This window comes from Phoenix dactylifera, unplaced genomic scaffold (assembly GCF_009389715.1).
Source record: "Phoenix dactylifera cultivar Barhee BC4 unplaced genomic scaffold, palm_55x_up_171113_PBpolish2nd_filt_p 000474F, whole genome shotgun sequence".
NCBI lineage: Eukaryota > Viridiplantae > Streptophyta > Magnoliopsida > Arecales > Arecaceae > Phoenix > Phoenix dactylifera.
In genome coordinates this window covers 247,419-264,178 of record NW_024067896.1, presented here as the reverse complement: position 1 = coordinate 264,178, position 16,760 = coordinate 247,419, and the positions used below count along the sequence as shown (strand labels likewise).

At 41.1% G+C, this 16,760-nt stretch overlaps 1 protein-coding gene across 1 annotated transcript; it reads right to left on the bottom strand.

Annotated features, from left to right (window-relative positions):
* Nucleotides 1-11,748: 11,748 nt before the first annotated feature.
* Nucleotides 11,749-12,913, bottom strand: LOC120106132. Its single transcript, XM_039119030.1, has 2 exons — nt 12,551-12,913; nt 11,749-12,158 (listed from the first exon to the last, which is right to left on the bottom strand). The coding sequence occupies exons 1-2, from the start codon at nt 12,675-12,677 to the stop codon at nt 12,016-12,018; spliced, it is 270 nt and encodes an 89-aa protein (XP_038974958.1). The 5' UTR covers nt 12,678-12,913; the 3' UTR covers nt 11,749-12,015.
* Between the last annotated feature and the right edge of the window lie 3,847 nt (nt 12,914-16,760).

The window sequence follows — 16,760 nt, the reverse complement described above, 5'->3', positions numbered from 1 at the left end:
TTTGTGTGAACACCCTTTCTCAACTCCATAGAGAGACCCCTTACACCAGTCTACTATTGAATATTATACCTGTGAGATATGGAGTTGAAGCTTTTGTTTGAAATGTTCTCGACGTTGTATGTGTCAGGGTTGGTGGTAAGATGGTTACGGCTTAGAGTACACACACACACGAATTCTGGGAGTTGCTCTTGATGGACTGATTTTGATAGTATTGTTGATCTCTTGCGAGTACTTTATTTGTTATACTTGAATATTATTGCTTAGCTCATGCAAAAGCTGTCTACACTGGGTTGGATATAGTCCGTTCTTTTTCTTCGCTTAAATTGCTAGGGACTAGCAATAAGCTGGTTGGGAGGTGTGATAGGTGCATGAAAATGTACCTTTTAACACTACCACTTTAGGCTAAATTGTTAAGACTTAAGCATGATTTGGATATTTTTATGATATTTTTCTAATCTGAACTTTACTTCACAAAGTGTCCAAGTCTTAATTGATTTTGGTGATTTTATTATAGGAATGGAGTTAAGAAGATTGAATATCCCATTGCAGTCCGAATGAAATGAAACTTAGTGGAGATGAAGTAGACATGTTGAGGTTTCATATGCATCAAGAATCAGGTCAATTGGAGCTCTAGAGAGAAAGTTATGAAGTTGCAAAGTTAGGTTTCCCTAAACCGCCAGCCTGGGCCCTGACAAATCAGACCTTTGTGTAGTATTTTGATGATTTCGGGAGCTACAGAAGTCCAATTGAGATGATTCAAATTTTGTTGGAAATTAGACTTCCAGAGCTTTCAAATGACTATAAGAACATAAAATTTAAAGATCAGATGCGATCTGGAGAGTCTCCCGAACCTCATGCTGATGTTGGTGCTCGAGGGTAAAGTCGGAAAAACACATGCAAACGTGTCTAAGTCGTGTTTCCTAGGGTTTTTAGCCCCAAAATCATATATATACTTGGGGAGCACGCCGTTCTAAAGAAAAAAAAAGGCTGCATTACAAAGAAATCATCAAGAGGAGCCAAAAATTCATGGAGAGCTAATTCTTTGGTGAAGCTAGGGATGAACTCGCTTGGATGATGGTAGTTTCATTTATATTTGATCTATGTAATAGATTCTCATGTTGATACAATTTTTGTTTATCATTTCTCATCCATAGATCTTTCTTGTGTTGGAATAATCTTGAACCTATTCTTTTCATAGATTCAGCCATGTCTTTTTCTATAGAATTGTTGAGGTGCTTGATTATATCTAGATTTGATTGTTTATCCAGTTAGTGTGATTTTTTGCTGAAATATTGCCATTGGGTATATTTTTGTCTTTGAATCTGAGTCTAAAAGGATAGCAATCCTTGGTTTTAAAAGAGGAGAATGATTTTCTAGAATTATCACTAAATATTTTGATTGTAATGCTATATCCTCCAATTAGAGAATCTGGTGCTATGATCTCTAATTGAGTTATCCAATGGATCAAATATGAATGGAATTACCTGATTCAAGTGAGGAATTCCCGATGCTTTGCTGCCATTAATTCTGGTCACATCTTTTCACTACTACAATCTAATTGTCAATTTACTTTTAAACATTCACATCACATTTTACTGCTTTGATATTTCTTTTTAGTTTTGTAGTTCCTTTTAGTGTTCCTACCTTCTCCCTGTGGAATCGACACCCCAATATATACTGCGATAGCCGCGTTATTCTTTAGGCGTAATCAGGTCCTCCCGCCCCTTGATCTCCATAAGGATCTGGGCCCGGGGAGTCAGGAGAGGGGTGTACCGGTTGAAACGTCAGGGCGGAGAACGAGGGCGTGGGGCGCCGTGGTTCTTCGCTGGCGACGGGCTTCTGCGCCGACGCTGGGGCGTCGGGCTCCTCCTCTGGCGTGCCTCTTTCCGCCTTTTCTTCCCAAGCTTTGGAGGGATCTCGACGGCCTCCTTGCTCCGGTGGGCGGCCGCCTCCTCGGCGTCCGCATACTGGTTCGCCCGGGACAACAGCTCTGGGAAGCTCCGCGGCAGGCGTTTGTCCAGGGAGAAGGTGAGTCTGCCCTTCCGGAAGCCACGCTTCAGGGCTGAAAGAGCTACCTCCTGACTCAGGTTCCGGACCTCCAGCGTAGCCCTGTTGAAGCGGGTAAGATAATCCCGCAGGCTTTCTCCCTCGTTTTGCCGGACATCAAAGAGGGAATCGGAGACCAGTCGCCGCCGGCTACTGACGGCGAAATGAGTGATGAAGAGGCGGGTGAACTAGTCGAAGGACCGGATTGAGTCAGCCTCCAGCCCGGCGAACCACGCCCTCGCCGGGCCACGGAGGGTTGCCGGGAAAGCCTTGCAGAGAAGGGGATCTGATGCTCCGTGGAGGAGCATAAGGGTCCTGAAACTCTCGACGTGATCCCGCGGGTCCGCCGCCCCGTCATAGGGCTCGATCGCCGGCATTTTGAACCCCGGCGGATTCGGGGTCCGCAGGATCCTCGAGGCAAGCGCCGGCTGGGAGGAGATCTCTAAGTCGGCGAAGGGATCTTTGGAATGGCCCTTCAGGACCTGGAGTTGTCGGTGGAGATCGTCCACCCGCCGGTCCAGGGAGCGCGACCGGTGGGTGGGAGACAAGGAGCGGCGAGAGGGGGACCGACTGGAGCGCGGGTTCCTCGAGGACTGGGGGGTCTGGGAACGCGCCCGGGCCCGCCTCTCGTACCCCGCGCAGCTCCGGTGGGAAGGTCCCGGCAGAATGGAGCGTGCTCGAGAATCCTCCTCGCGCCGGCGCTCCTCCCCATGGGAGAGGAAGGAGTGCGGGTTGAGGAGGACAGGCGAACGCTCAGGCAGCGGCGGCTCCTGAGCCCGCTGCGGCGCCCGGGACATCGCACCCTGCAGATTCTGCACCGCCTCCGCGAGGGTGCGAACCTGCTGGGTTAGCTGGTCGAACTGGGCGGCTTCGACCGTCTGAATGGGCGGTGGGGCGGTGGAGTGTTGCTGAGAGTGTGTTGGAGATGCAGCGGCCTCCCGGCCAGAGGCGCGAGAGGCCCCGCGACCGGGAGCATTGGAAGCTCCACGACCACCTCGCCGTGCCATTACGATCGCTCTGAGATCCGTGCCCTTCCTCTAGCGCCAACTGTTGCTGGGGGTCCTCCGACGATCAAGTTAGGGGAGATCGAAGGAGAAGAAGAGGTAGCAGGTAAGATAATACTCTGGAAAATCTTGCTTACCCTCCCCTTCCCCCCCCCAGCCGCATATATATCAGGCTGGGGGGTTTTTTGGGGATTGGTTATCGTGTGGCCCGATGGGGTTGCCACTGACATGGTCGTTACAGGGCGTCGTGGGGCAGCGCTGGGTACGGCCATGGCAGGGCATAGTGGAGCTCCGCTTTGTACGGCTGTTACAGGGGATCGTGGGGCAGCGCCAGATACGGCCGTTGCAGGGAGTAGTGGAGCAGGGGGCCGCGGCGTGCCTCAGGGGAACAGTCTGTTGTTGTCAAGAGATTGCCGACTTGGGGTCGGATTGCTGGATCAAGGGGCACCCGACTCGGGGTCGGGCTGCGGAGCCGAAGATATCCGACCCGAGGTCGGATTGCTGGATCAAGGGGCACCCGACTCGTGGTCGGGCTGCGGAGCCGAAGATATCCGACCCGAGGTCGGATTGCTGGATCAAGGGGCAGCCGACCCGGTGTCGGGCTGCGGAGCCGAAGATATCCGACCCGGGGTCGGATTGCTGGACCAAGGGGCAGCCGACTCGGGGTCGGGCTGCGGAGCCGAAGATATCCAATCCGAGGTCGGATTGCTGGATCAAGGGGCAGTCGTAGTCTTCCTGGGCGCGCGTGCCGGTCACGTGGGGCATGGTGGCTAAGTTCCCCCGTAACAGTACCCATGCTATCTAATGACGTTAAAAAATTAACAGTTTTAAATTAAAATGACTAAAATACCCTTAATGGATAGACATGCAAATAGATCGCCATCCCGATAGCAAAAGAAGAAGACAGGGATAGTAGCGTAATTTTAAAATTTTATTTTATTTTTAATTAATGTGAATATGATTTTTCTTAATACCGTTAGAACAACCGTTATATTACGGGTATTTGTATAATAACAGAGCTTTACAAGGATATACATGCAAATATCAATTTAGAAGGATGTTCATGTAAAGTCCGATATTTATAAAGGTATCTATGCAAAAAATCTAAGTTTTTTTCCAAGAAAAATGGTGAAACTAGACCGGATCAGCCAATTTGTCCGGTATTTTCTATTTGACTGAGTTGTGACCACTTTCAACAATTCTTTTGTATCAACCGGTTGTGCGACCGTGTCTTAGTTCAACCAATCGGACCAGACGGTCCGATTTTAAAAACATTTATTGTCTACATATGCCCTACTTGATCTGGGATGAACAATTCTGACATGTGCATGCATGCTTGAGTCGTCTTAATTGTACAACGCATACTCCTAGCAAAAATCTTAACAAGGCATGGTTTTCCGGTTCAGAATATCCATTTGCTGCTTGTTTTCAAAAGCATTAACTAGTGAGCTTATGTTGTACTGAGCAGCCACAAGTCATGTACTTAGAAGCCACGAGTGAAATCGGAAGTAGACTCATGGATAAGATGTGATGGAGGAATCAGCAAGTTTTATATTGCTTGTTGTTCAGAGTTGCATAGGAGCCAAGGTTGGATAGCAAATCCGGCTCCTTGGACAATGTATGCAAACATCAAATTCTATGTGTTGAGCTGTCTCCCTTCTAGTTGTTTTCAACAGGACATGCATTTTTTCTAATCCCATAAGTAAATAGGATATCTTGCTGGTATTACCAGCCTTTGCCAATGTCCCAAGATGTGATACTAGGGTTTTGTAAAGAGAATGGCACATAAGTGAGAGTTAAGCTTTATCTTTCTACTTTGCTTCTTGGATGGGAAACTTGACCTAGTGGTAGCTCCTTTTGATATGCTGAGCTTACTGACATAATGTGGTATTGTGCCTGGATCCAAGATTCTTTTAGTTCACATGCCTGATACTCTTTAAGAGGCACAAACTAATATTTAATACTTGGCTTCATTGGAGAATTTCAAAGTTGCACATGTTTAGAGAGATGCAAACAGGGCTGCTAACTTACTATCTAAGACTATTTCTCCTGATATATCTATAGATGATCTTGTTTTGACCATCCCTAGTTACCAATATCTCCCTATTGAATTAGTATGTAATCCTAGAGATGATAAAATGTGGAGGGTGTATAATATAGCCTAAAACTTACACTTTGATAATGGAAACTTTCTTTGTACCTTTCAAAGAGTTCCTTCCCTGATTATATTTCTAAAGCGAAAAATGGTTGTATGGAAAATAACAAAAGAAGTACCTGAATAAATTAGAAAGCCAGCCTTCAGGTATGGAATCCACCAAAAGATACAACCATGTAAGAGCAGAATTATATTGAATGTTGATATTGCCACTTATGTAATGCAAACCTATACTAGGGTATAAAAATTAAAAATTTGTAGGTACACAGGAGAGACATAGATGGAAGAAATTATATCTGACACCACATGCACCATATAGCAGTGCATTATACCAATCATTTCATCTTATTTCTGTGGCCACATTCATCATATGCTTGACTCAGACTACTGCCCCCTCACCTCATCTCGAATTATTCTTGTGGTACACGGTTGGTGTGATGTAGGGTATAATTTCTCCACAAATAGAGACCACATGATGAATTTTCATGAATCCCATGGGATAGGTTTTACTGGGTTCCCTTTTGCATGTAGTCTCTTTTTAAGTGGGCCCTTAGTGGGCTGAGTTGGGTGGTCAATCACTGCTTTCCTTCTTTCCTCTCCTTTCCTTCTTTCCTCTCTTTCTTTTGTCCTCTCTCTCCTCTTGTTAGGATTTTCTAAACCTTACTTCTTCATATCTCTTTTGTCCTTGATGAAACAGTGGATATTTTTCACTCTATTGAATTGCTCAAATGCTTATCTGTGATATATACACCCTATGGGCCATGAAGTAAATTGCATGGTCCCAATGAATTGTGCCCATTAAGATACACAATGTTGTCCTATGATATGCATTGCATGGTAGCCACATTTTCAACTACCAACTATTCATAAGTAGCACCCTCAATTAAAGCTAGTGGGGCCCTAAACTATGCCCTTGGCCCTTGTTGATTCATGTTGGCCAAGTTGTAGCCTTAAAAAATTTTGACAACCTGAAAAAGTTAAAGCGAAAGGCTAGATGAGTCCATGTACTAGAAACGTGCACACTTTAAGTCGGAGGCGTGTTTAAACCGCCACGGAGGCCCCTTAAAAGCAACCGAGCGTTCTGTGCAAGCAAGCTTGTGACAAGGACTGGTCACGGAGAGAGGGTGGGCAGATGTGGCTGTTGGTAGGAGTATGACTGAATTGGTACGGTACATACGAATAAATGTTACTGTTAGCTTCATAATTATATTTCCAATATATTTGATAATAGCCTGATGATTGATGAATCTGCAGTGTTCGAATTACTTGCAACAAATGATTCCACAGGGGCCTATTTTGGATGGCCGCATGATATGCCCTACACTAAGGTGTTTTTCGAAATTGGGTTTATATTAAAATGAGGGATTTAAATGAGAATTTTTTGCCATTCCCTTGAATAAGGTGTGGTTTGATTAGATGAGAAGTTTTTCATTGGAGGGGACTTTTTCTAAGTGCTCTCCTAAGCACATAATCTAATGAAAATCAGGACTGCCCGATTCTATTATAAGGTTGTTTCCACAACTCAAGTATTTCGGATGATGAATTAAATAAAACAAATATATCCATGAGAATCAAAAAATAAAATTTTTTAAAAATTAAATAGAAAGATCTGTCGAAAAATTTCATAATATAGTTCCAGTATGATTGGCCATATAGATTACCATCCAATCGGCAATACTATTAGCCTCTCTGTACATATGTGACATCTTAATAGAGAGCAATGCGTATATCATTCATCAGCAATTATGTAGAAGGGGATGAATTTTAGCTTAAGGTGGATCTGAAAGCCATCTAAAACTGTCAAGAAGTTCTCTTCTAAACAAACGTGAGAAGCTCTCAGCCTCTATAAATCAGTCCCTTCTATGCCACTCAAAACTATGGTGCTATCAAGTCATGTCGGATTCAAGTTCGTGGAATCCAGAACCATATTGCTAAGGCTTCAGCTCTAACTTGTGTTCCATACCTTCTCTATTGAAGGATCGGGTTACGTTTGGGGTGGAGCAACAAATATATGTATTAGGTTCAGAATGGTGAATTTTTGAATCTGGGACCACGGGTATTTGATGTTATATCTTAAATATTAATCTTTGTTTGAAAATATCTTGAAGAATTAATCAACCTTTCATGCTTGAGAAGTTACAAACATCTAATATGTGCTACAAAATTTAAATCATGAGTAACCACTTTGTTAGTTAACAATATAATATAATAGACTAAAGGTTGAAAATATATACTTTTATTTAAATTATACATATCCAATATCTTAGTACCTTTTTAATTTTTTAAATGAAAGATATATAAATAAAATTTATGTTATGTATGTATGTATGTATTAAACTGGGTACTTTTGGGTTCGGGTCAAATTCTGGTTAGGTCAGGTAAGAAAATCTCAAACCTAGATCCAACCTAAAAGTTGGGTTTTAATTTTGATTCCATATTCAACGCATTTATTGTCAGGGTTGAGGTTAGGTTCTGCTTGGATATTAGATTTGTAGGTCAGAGTGATAGCCCCCAGGGCCGGCCCAAGCCTTAGGCAACCGAGGCGGTCGCCTAAGGCCCCGGGCCAATGGAAGGCCCCGGAAGGTGGAGAGAGAGAGAGAGAGAGAGAGGGAGGGAGGGTCTGACCGTGACCAAAAAAAAGCAAAGGCCCCATATCGAGTCTTCCCCCTTGATGGAAGGGAGGTGGAGAGTTTCTTGGCCTGCAGAGGGTAAATTTAGGAAGTTGGGGACGGTAGTTTTGTTTTGGATGGAGAGAGAGAGAGAGAGAGGAGGGATTTGGTTGGCTTGATACACGCCTGAAGCCACTATTATCTTTCATCCCTTCTCTTGTTTGGTTTTGGTCTTGGTTTTCCTTCCCTCACATTACTCCTGATCCAGCTGGGCCATCAGGAAGAAAGGGGGATTGGAAATGGACTTCTTGGAGGGTGGAGATTCTTTTAATTTTCTCCTCTCGGTTTCTTCTCCCCTCTTGGGTGGTAGAGAGAGAAGGAGGGAGGGGGTTGAATGGCTGCTGTGTTGTGATGTTGCGGTTGCTGCTTGGGTACTCACTTGAAGGGGAGATGGAGGGATGGGACGTTTATTAATTAGATGGAGTCAATTTTCCATAATGTCCCTACTTTCTCTTATAGAGAAGCCCCTTTCTAGACAAATTCTTTTCTTTACCTTAACCATAAAATGCCATGGGATGACCTTTTCCTATTCCGCTTTTGCTTGACATGATAAACAATATTGCCAAACATTATCTCAGTTATTTAATCAGTTTTATGGCTTTTTTTAGGATAATTACTTTGCTGCACTTCCATTCAAAAATAATATTAAATTAAAAAAATTTCTTGCCTATCTTTGTTAGATTCATGTATCTTTGTTGAAATAGTATACTTGATAGCTATCCATTTTCATATCATTTTTTTAAATATTTTATATTTATTTAAAAAAATTATTATTAAAAAAAAAGGCCTCATTCATTGGATTCGCCTTAGGCCTCCAAATATATTGGGCCGCCCCTGATAGCCCCATATGTGGTATATTTAATAGACAAACTTTCAAGCATTCCACGAGGCCCTAAACGTTATCCACAATTGTTAGACACATCAATCAACTACCGTAGTGCAATGGTTCCCATCGATGTTCAAATCCTAATTTGGAGGTGCCAACTAGTAGACGCTAGCAGGGAGACTTGTTGCGTGGATTATAGAACTACGGCAAATTACAATATAAATATAGATATGATAATATACTATGTTTATACATCTACCAATCAAATTTGTACCACCTATTGTGGTAACTCTCCTTGGTTTATTAAGTTTAAAATAAGTAAATGTAGGGTGATCTTGCGGCTTCCTAAAAGAATGGGCAGAGACCCGGATTTACCTTTTTCCAATCAAAAGATCAGGATAGGAGAATGGAATGGGATTAGACCTGCAACCACATTCACTCACTCTAATCTCTAATATACAGTGAATAAACATGTTTGCTGTGAGTGAGAGAGAGAGAGAGAGAGATTGATAAAAATAAGAAAATTGATAGGTTTAAGTTGACTCCATCAGTATACGATGCAATAACTAGAAGTCATAAATTAACACCGTTGTCGTTAGAAACTAGCCCAACCTAGGCACCGAATTAATAGGGTTGCTGGATATCTCAACTCATTTGTCATTCAAATTGGAGAGATCGGATGGGGTTGTGAGATAATCCCGATACTGAGCATCCATGTGTTGGCGTTAAATAGTCAAGAAATAGCTTCGGTTGGTGCTCTGATGCTGATTCGATATGAAACAGCAAAAATAAAATAATCTACCCATCGGAACGTGTCTGATAGAAGACCTTCCAATATGTAAGTCAAATACGACTATCATAGAATAGGAGGAAGCCTGAGAGGAGTAGAGAGGCAAGGTAAGAGAGTCGAAAGAAAACTTACCTGGAGGATCTCCGGGAATACAATATATAGACAAGGGCCAGAGCCATCCGCCAAGTAATTTGGGGCTATACGTTGGTTGATAAGGTAACAAATCGCATATCTCACTTGAAAATCAAACGAACACTTCTCGATCATGAGGATTTGCTTGAGTATTGCATTTGTTAGGAAACAGTTAGTGATTGCGACTGAGTTGTTGCCAGTTGAAGAGGGAATTTAAAATAAAGAGAACTCTTCGTGCGCTACGAATAACACTATCTATATTCATCCTTGTGAATACAGACCAACATAATTCAAATATTAACCAATACAGCATCAAGATACCATTATGTATTTTCGAAGTAGTCATTTGTGATTTTAAATTAATCTTTAACTATTTAATATCAAAGTTAGAGGTTTAATCATTAATTACCTGATGATTTACTATATTTGTCAATTTCTCTAAATATCTCAACCCTTGGCTCGAGTTGCAAACTGGGTGGTGATAACTGAGATCTTAGTCCATCTCAATCACGACCATCCGGCTAGATGGTTCAGATATGGGGTTTTTGAAATCTTAATTTTTTAGAGAACTCAAATGTAAAAAGAGTGATATTTGATTTCAGTCCCAAAAGATAATATACTTCAAATTTTGCAGAGTATTATGCTTTTCTTCCTTCTAAATTTTTGTTACTTTTCTGAGAGAAACTATCTAATGCACTGGGGTTCTGGCAAGACTCCTGCCTGTTTTAAACCCAACAAAACCCAACCTATCAGATAACTCAGTTTGGCACTAGTCCAGAGCAATACACCAAAACAATGACTTTTTTTACTCTTCTCTAGAAAACCATCTAGTGGGCTGAGGTTCTGCAAAGATTCCCAACATTCATAGACAAGGAAAATGGTTAATTGCTCAAAACCAACAAAATCCCAACCTATCATATGTCTGAGGTAGGCAATAGCTCAAAACAATGCACCAAAAAAAGGTGAACACCCACAAGATCAAAGTACAAATCAACCAAACATCTACTTCCAAACACTCCACAGTCCCATACAAACAGAGAAACAGCAACATCAAAGAAGGTTGTTGAATAAGTGGAGCTTGAGATCTCATTAGAGAATGCCAATGATGCTCCTTGAGCTTGTCATAAGAAACCGGTTCTAAGCATAGCTATAGATTTTAAAGGAGTAGCTAGAAAGTTGATAAAACTGAGATAAAAATAAATACCCCATTACATTTTGTACTGAGTTGCGAATACCTCTTGCATTTTGAATTGCTGCATATCAACCTTCTGTTTTTCATTTTGCTCAAATAGGTCCAAAATCTACTCAATTTACAAGTGCCAACTCATAGAAATCCCTTGTAAGCATGCAATTGCTACAATATATGCATCAAAACAGTAGTCATAGGTGTATGTTAGTTATTATTATATGCAATTGCTAGGAGCTTGTCATCAGAATTTGGTGGGTTATGGGCCTATTTGAGGAATATAGAAAATGTAAGTTTGACATTGCAGCAATTCAAAATATGGGAGGTATTCACAACTCAATGCAAAATTCTGGAGGTATTTATTTTTAACCCTAAAAACTTTTAACCTCTTTTCTTACTATACAGTCATTAAGGAAATCAATGATCCTAGCCGAGCTATTTCATATACGATTTAGAAAGTAACCAAATTTTTTAAGTAAAAAAATGCTCAAGAAACAAATTGGGCAACAGCCCAATAGTTTGCACCTCTTCATTTGGGTGAGGCATCATGTTTAAAGCTTGAGAGGTGGTTCCCCCCGGTATGTCATCTGGCTGTTTCTCCCATTACTTTTCTCAACTCTTGGTCCCCTTTCCTATTATCAAAAAGAAATTGAACAGAAGAAGCAAAACAAAAGAAAAGCTATCAAGTAGGTCATGGCTAGCTGTTGAATCATAGGTTTCCAATCAATATAATTTATTTTTCCTCATAACCATTGCATTGGCCAAGTTAAATCCAGTATATGTAGAAGGCCGACCAGATAATCCAAATTTTCTGTGTTTAGTGAGGTCATCAATTCAACCCAACCGTAGATAGATACTAGATTGCAAAAGCCTTTCCTATGAATGGCTCTCAAATGATCTTTTCCCATAATATGAAATCACTCAACAACAACATGCCAAATGATGAAAGCTAAATCTGGGACCTTGTTTGGGGTCTACATTTCAATTATATAATACAGAAGGTACAAAAACGTTCCTTTCAACGTTAGGTGCAATTGGATTGATACAAGCCTGCCCATGAACTTAAAAAAAAAAGCAGCATAAAAAAATCTAGGAAAACTAAGATTACAAGGCACAATAAGATTAGTTCCCACCTGCAGCATTAAAATTCACAAGGGACTTCTTCTTTTTTACACAGTAGCAGATTTCTTCCATGCTAATCCACAATTCACAATGATAAGGAGAAATCCTTCATTGCTGGAGCCGGTCTAGGCGACGTCCTGCGCCTCCTATACTCTTCGTTGTTCGACGATGGCTCGATCACATCGGCAGCAAACCTCACCTTCTTCTTTCGCTGGTTTCTCACACTTCCTATCAAATTTCACAGCATTAGTAGATGCAATACATGCTTGTTGCATTGAACTAAAGATGAGATATTATTGTAGGGGGGGAAATGAATAGGAATTTTGCAGGAAGGAAAGTACACTCTACATGAGAAGTCCACCTTTTGTGGGATTGAAGTTTCCACATCCACCACCACCAAAAAGTACAGTTATTGAAAAGGATAATGTAAGAAAAAAAAAAGGAAAGGTTGTGATGACACCAAATAGCAATTCTCCAATTGGGCTTTTCTATGAGCAGAAGGAATTGCTAAAAGTGGGATTCAAGAATCCATAAAGGATCATGAAACTATTTGGTGATCCAAGTATGAAACCAATAACCAACCAAAAGGGAAAAAGAAAGAAAACAAGATGATCCAATACCTAGTTCTAATTCAACCTTCTTCTTGAATTCCGACACGAGGCGCTTCTGGACCTGAAGGGATACGAGAACCACGCTGCTCGAAATCGCAAAGACTGCCACTAATCCCATGCAACCGGAGCTTTCCATCTCACTCTCTCTTCCTCTCCTGATCTCTTCTTATTCCCTGGTCATCTTCCAAGACAATTCATGAAGAGGCCAGGAAGGGAAGACTGTTGGAAGAAAACATGGCTGAGGGAGAAGGATATGGACTTGAGAGAGGAAAGATGAAGAGAAAGAGAAAGGCTGTTCTCAGAAGTAACAAAGGGATCCGTTTCAATTAAATGGACTTGACTGGGGGATAACTCGTAACTACCCCTCGGGCGGTTGACAAAGTTGACATGGAGTGGCCCCTCGTTTTATTGATATATTTTGTGGCAATGACCAAGGTGGCCTCTCGTTCCCTCAGAATCCTTTTTGCCTTTGCAGACCGTTGACCTGGTCCAATAATAACAGCTGGAACATCCAATTAAATAGTAGGTGACGGTTGTAACCCTCTTAATTGCTATGTGACGCACTGCAAAGCCTCTGGTGCTAATTAAAATTTTAATGAGTGTGTGTTATTTGGATCTATTTTATAGGAATTGGGCTTGCTAGGGTTGAGTCTCAATTGATTTGATGGGATCATGGATCTGACTAGGCCAGAGGACTTTTTGTGTTAGGTTAAACAAAGGGTTGTGCTCAACCAAATCAAGTAGAGTTGAATTGGGTGAACATGGATTAACTTGAGTCGATGACTTGATTATTCACAAAATTTCATATGTTGAAAGTCAGTAGCAAAGGAGTTTCGTCGTTACATTTTTAGTGCGGTCTCTTAACAAGAAAATAAACTATCACACCCCGAACTCGTCATCTGGGTTGACCATGTAATACGACCGCATAATCCCTAAAGCGAAACTTTAGAGATCATGTAAAGCCTAAGATGAACAATATCCGCATAATAACAATAATAATCAAATCAATCCAATAAACCACTAACATTAAATAATCAATTAATTCAATTACAAAGTTTCAAATGTCCATCGGTATCAGCAAAATAAAAAGGATAACTAGCTAACTAGCTATTAGCTATATAAACTCTTCGTCCCTCCCATTCCAATTACACCTTCGGTGACTCTAAAAAAAATGCAAGGATATGAGCTTTTCGAACCTAGTAAGAATTCGAAATACTACACCATAAGTAATAATCAAATGAACAATACCAGATAAAATGAATACCATATAAATACTCGAAAAACTCATACAAATAACAAGCATATAAGCCCTCAATATCACCTTACCAAAGAAGTGTATATATATATATATATATATATATATATATATATATATATATATATATATATATATATATATATATATATTAACCAAATGTTCAATAATAGTTTCTTATGTCATATCATTCGTTTCGTATTAAAGCAATATTTTTTCCACTTTGGACTAACAAAGATCATGGCCCAATCCAAGACTGACAAAATCCTATGCGTAAGCCCCTGGACGCTATCCCACGCATAAGCTTGTGGAAACTATCTCACGCGTAAGCCCGTGAACGCTATCTCACGCGTAAGCCCATAGAGACTATCCTATGACAAGGTTAGTCCAAACCTTATCTTATTTGTCTGATTTATATGTTACTCTTGTTAAATAAATTTCTACTTACATAGTGCATTTCTCTTAAATTTAGGATATCATTGTTCACATAATCATGCTGCTAATAACTGATACATATAATATCCGTACAAGTATATTTGTACTAGAAATTATATAAATCATACCATCACATGCCAAACTAAATTTATCAATATAAATCTTACGATGTCAATCCAACATTACGAATCAATAACATATATATATTTATAATGGTAACCAAGTTTAGGGATCTTTACCTCTACCGAAGACTGACTAAATATAGTAATCACAGACCCACTTCACGATCTACGAGTTGGGGTGTAGAGTACCTTGATCAGAACCTTCTCCCGCAGAAGACTCTTCTCTTACAAAATCAAACTCAAATATCATAAGAAAAACATACATGGACTAGTAATTTAGACTGCCTACCGGCGTCTACCAGGGGTCCATCACTAGTTCTCTTGAGTCACTTACCTCGGGTCAACTAGAGAGAGACAAGGAGACCATAAGAAAGAAAAACTAGAGAGAGGAGAAAGAGAAGAGAGGGAAGAAGAAAGAAACCTCTCTCTCTTCTCTCTTCATGAACGGAGAAGTTCATCTTCCTCTTTCCCCTTCTCCCTTGCAGGTCAAAGGGTGGCAGCCATAGTGGCCCAGGCCCCCTCCACCCGATGGCGGCCACAAGTGGCCGCAACCTTGGTGTTGCCGGCAACAGTAGCTGGCCGACATAAGAAAGAAGAGAGGAGGAAGAAAATCAATCCACACCAGTCTCGGTCAAGATCACTACCAATCACCGAGGTCAACAACTGTACAATCTTAGGGGTCCCAACCAAGTCGAAGCTTGGCCTAATCCGGCGGCTGATGGCGGCGAGATCATGGAAGAAGAAGACCGAAACAGGGTACCACTATTTTGGATGGTTTTCTGTTGATTTGCCATCCCAATTTAAGACAAAACATTGCTAATATATCAAGAAAGGAGAGAAGAAGATGAAGAGCACTTACCTTGGTCTAGCGAGGTGGTCTGGCAACCGCACTTGGCGGAAATCGGTGGAGAAAACTTAGAAGAAAGCATGAAATCAACGGCATTGTCTTGGGTGATATGTGATGATTTTAACAGAGGAGAAGGAGAAGATTTAAATAGGAGGGTTTCAGAACTTATCCGACCGGTAATTAGATCGCCTCAGGCTCTTAGAGTCCGGCACGATCGGAGAGTTGGGAAGTTCCCTCCACCTCTTCTGCGATCAGTCGACCGTGATCAATAGGGCAGATGGACCTGGCCTCTGCTGGTCGGCCAATTAGCCTAGAGAACTGGGCCACTACATAAACACCCAAATGTTATTAAAATGTTCTAAACAAAGTGTGGCATATGATAGAGCACTTAATCATTAATTTAATCCTATGAGTGAAGAAGACAATATTGCATCACTTTTATTGGGCTACAATCAACTCTTGTAATTTGCTGAGCCATCTGAAAAGAGTGCAACAGCAACAAAATTTTTATAAAGCAGCTCCCGAATCACAATGGTGTGTCTTGAAGCCGGTGACTGAATTACTTGAAGACAGGTCCGTTTGGAACTCGTTGCTAATATATATTATTAAATGTTTACTCTTTGAAAATCACTGTTTACTTATTTTCAGTCGCCCACGCCCACCTTGGAATCTATTACTTACCCAATTTACTTTTGTATGTTCTCTGTTCTACAAGGTCCAGGTAATTCGATCGAGAACTATTGCCATGCCATGCGGGTTCCTTCCAGAGTCACCCATTTGTTCGAACAGATATCGTACGAATGAAGGGTAGCTTTCATGTTAGCTTTTTAAGCGCAGGACGCCGGGCACCCAAAAAAGTTGTCTAGGGCAAGTTGCATGCCTGCAAGCGTGAGGCTTCATCAAGTGGAGGAGAAAGAGACAATGGACAATAAATATCGTGTGAAGCCGATTTGAGGACCATTTTGATGGTATCCCACCATATGCCATGGATATCATGGCATGTTCTGAGATCGACAATGATGCGTTTGGTCCCCAGCCAAAATTAAAATTAAAATTAAATGAGAATCAAAATAGCTATATTCTTCGATATATCTGTTTCAGCTGATCTCCTAGGCGCTCCATGATATCGCTATGGATATGGGCGTCACAAAAATGAACTTCCTGGTGGTTATTCTTTCAACATGGTCCCAAATTCTTTAATTATATGTTGACCTAAAATGAAGGCATGCGTAACATGCGTTTGATTTGTCAGTGTGTAATCATGTTCGACTAAATTGACAGTCAATGATTGATTGATTTAATGATAATAAAGTACCGGTGAGTTCTTTCATTACTTGTTTTTTCCCCCCAGGACTTAAACAATACTGGGTGACCGAGATCCTAAATTATCTATGACAATGAATAGCAACAATCAAGACCTATTTGGCATGGTTCACATTTTTCTAGTTTTCAAATTTTTTCAATGAGATGGAAAACAATGCAAAACAGATGGTTAGTAACCCAATTTTCTATTTCCATGTTTTGAAAACTGAAAATCAGTTACTAGTGTAGAAACTATGG

What these genes read in the sequence shown, in the direction of transcription:
- LOC120106132 (XM_039119030.1), bottom strand. Translation starts at nt 12,677, where the DNA reads ATGGAAAGCTCCGGTTGCATGGGATTAGTGGCAGTCTTTGCGATTTCG. An exon ending in GAAGGTTGAATTAGAACTAG is followed by an intron (nt 12,159 to 12,550) that starts GTATTGGATCAT and finishes GAAATTTGATAG; the next exon opens with GAAGTGTGAGAAACCAGCGA.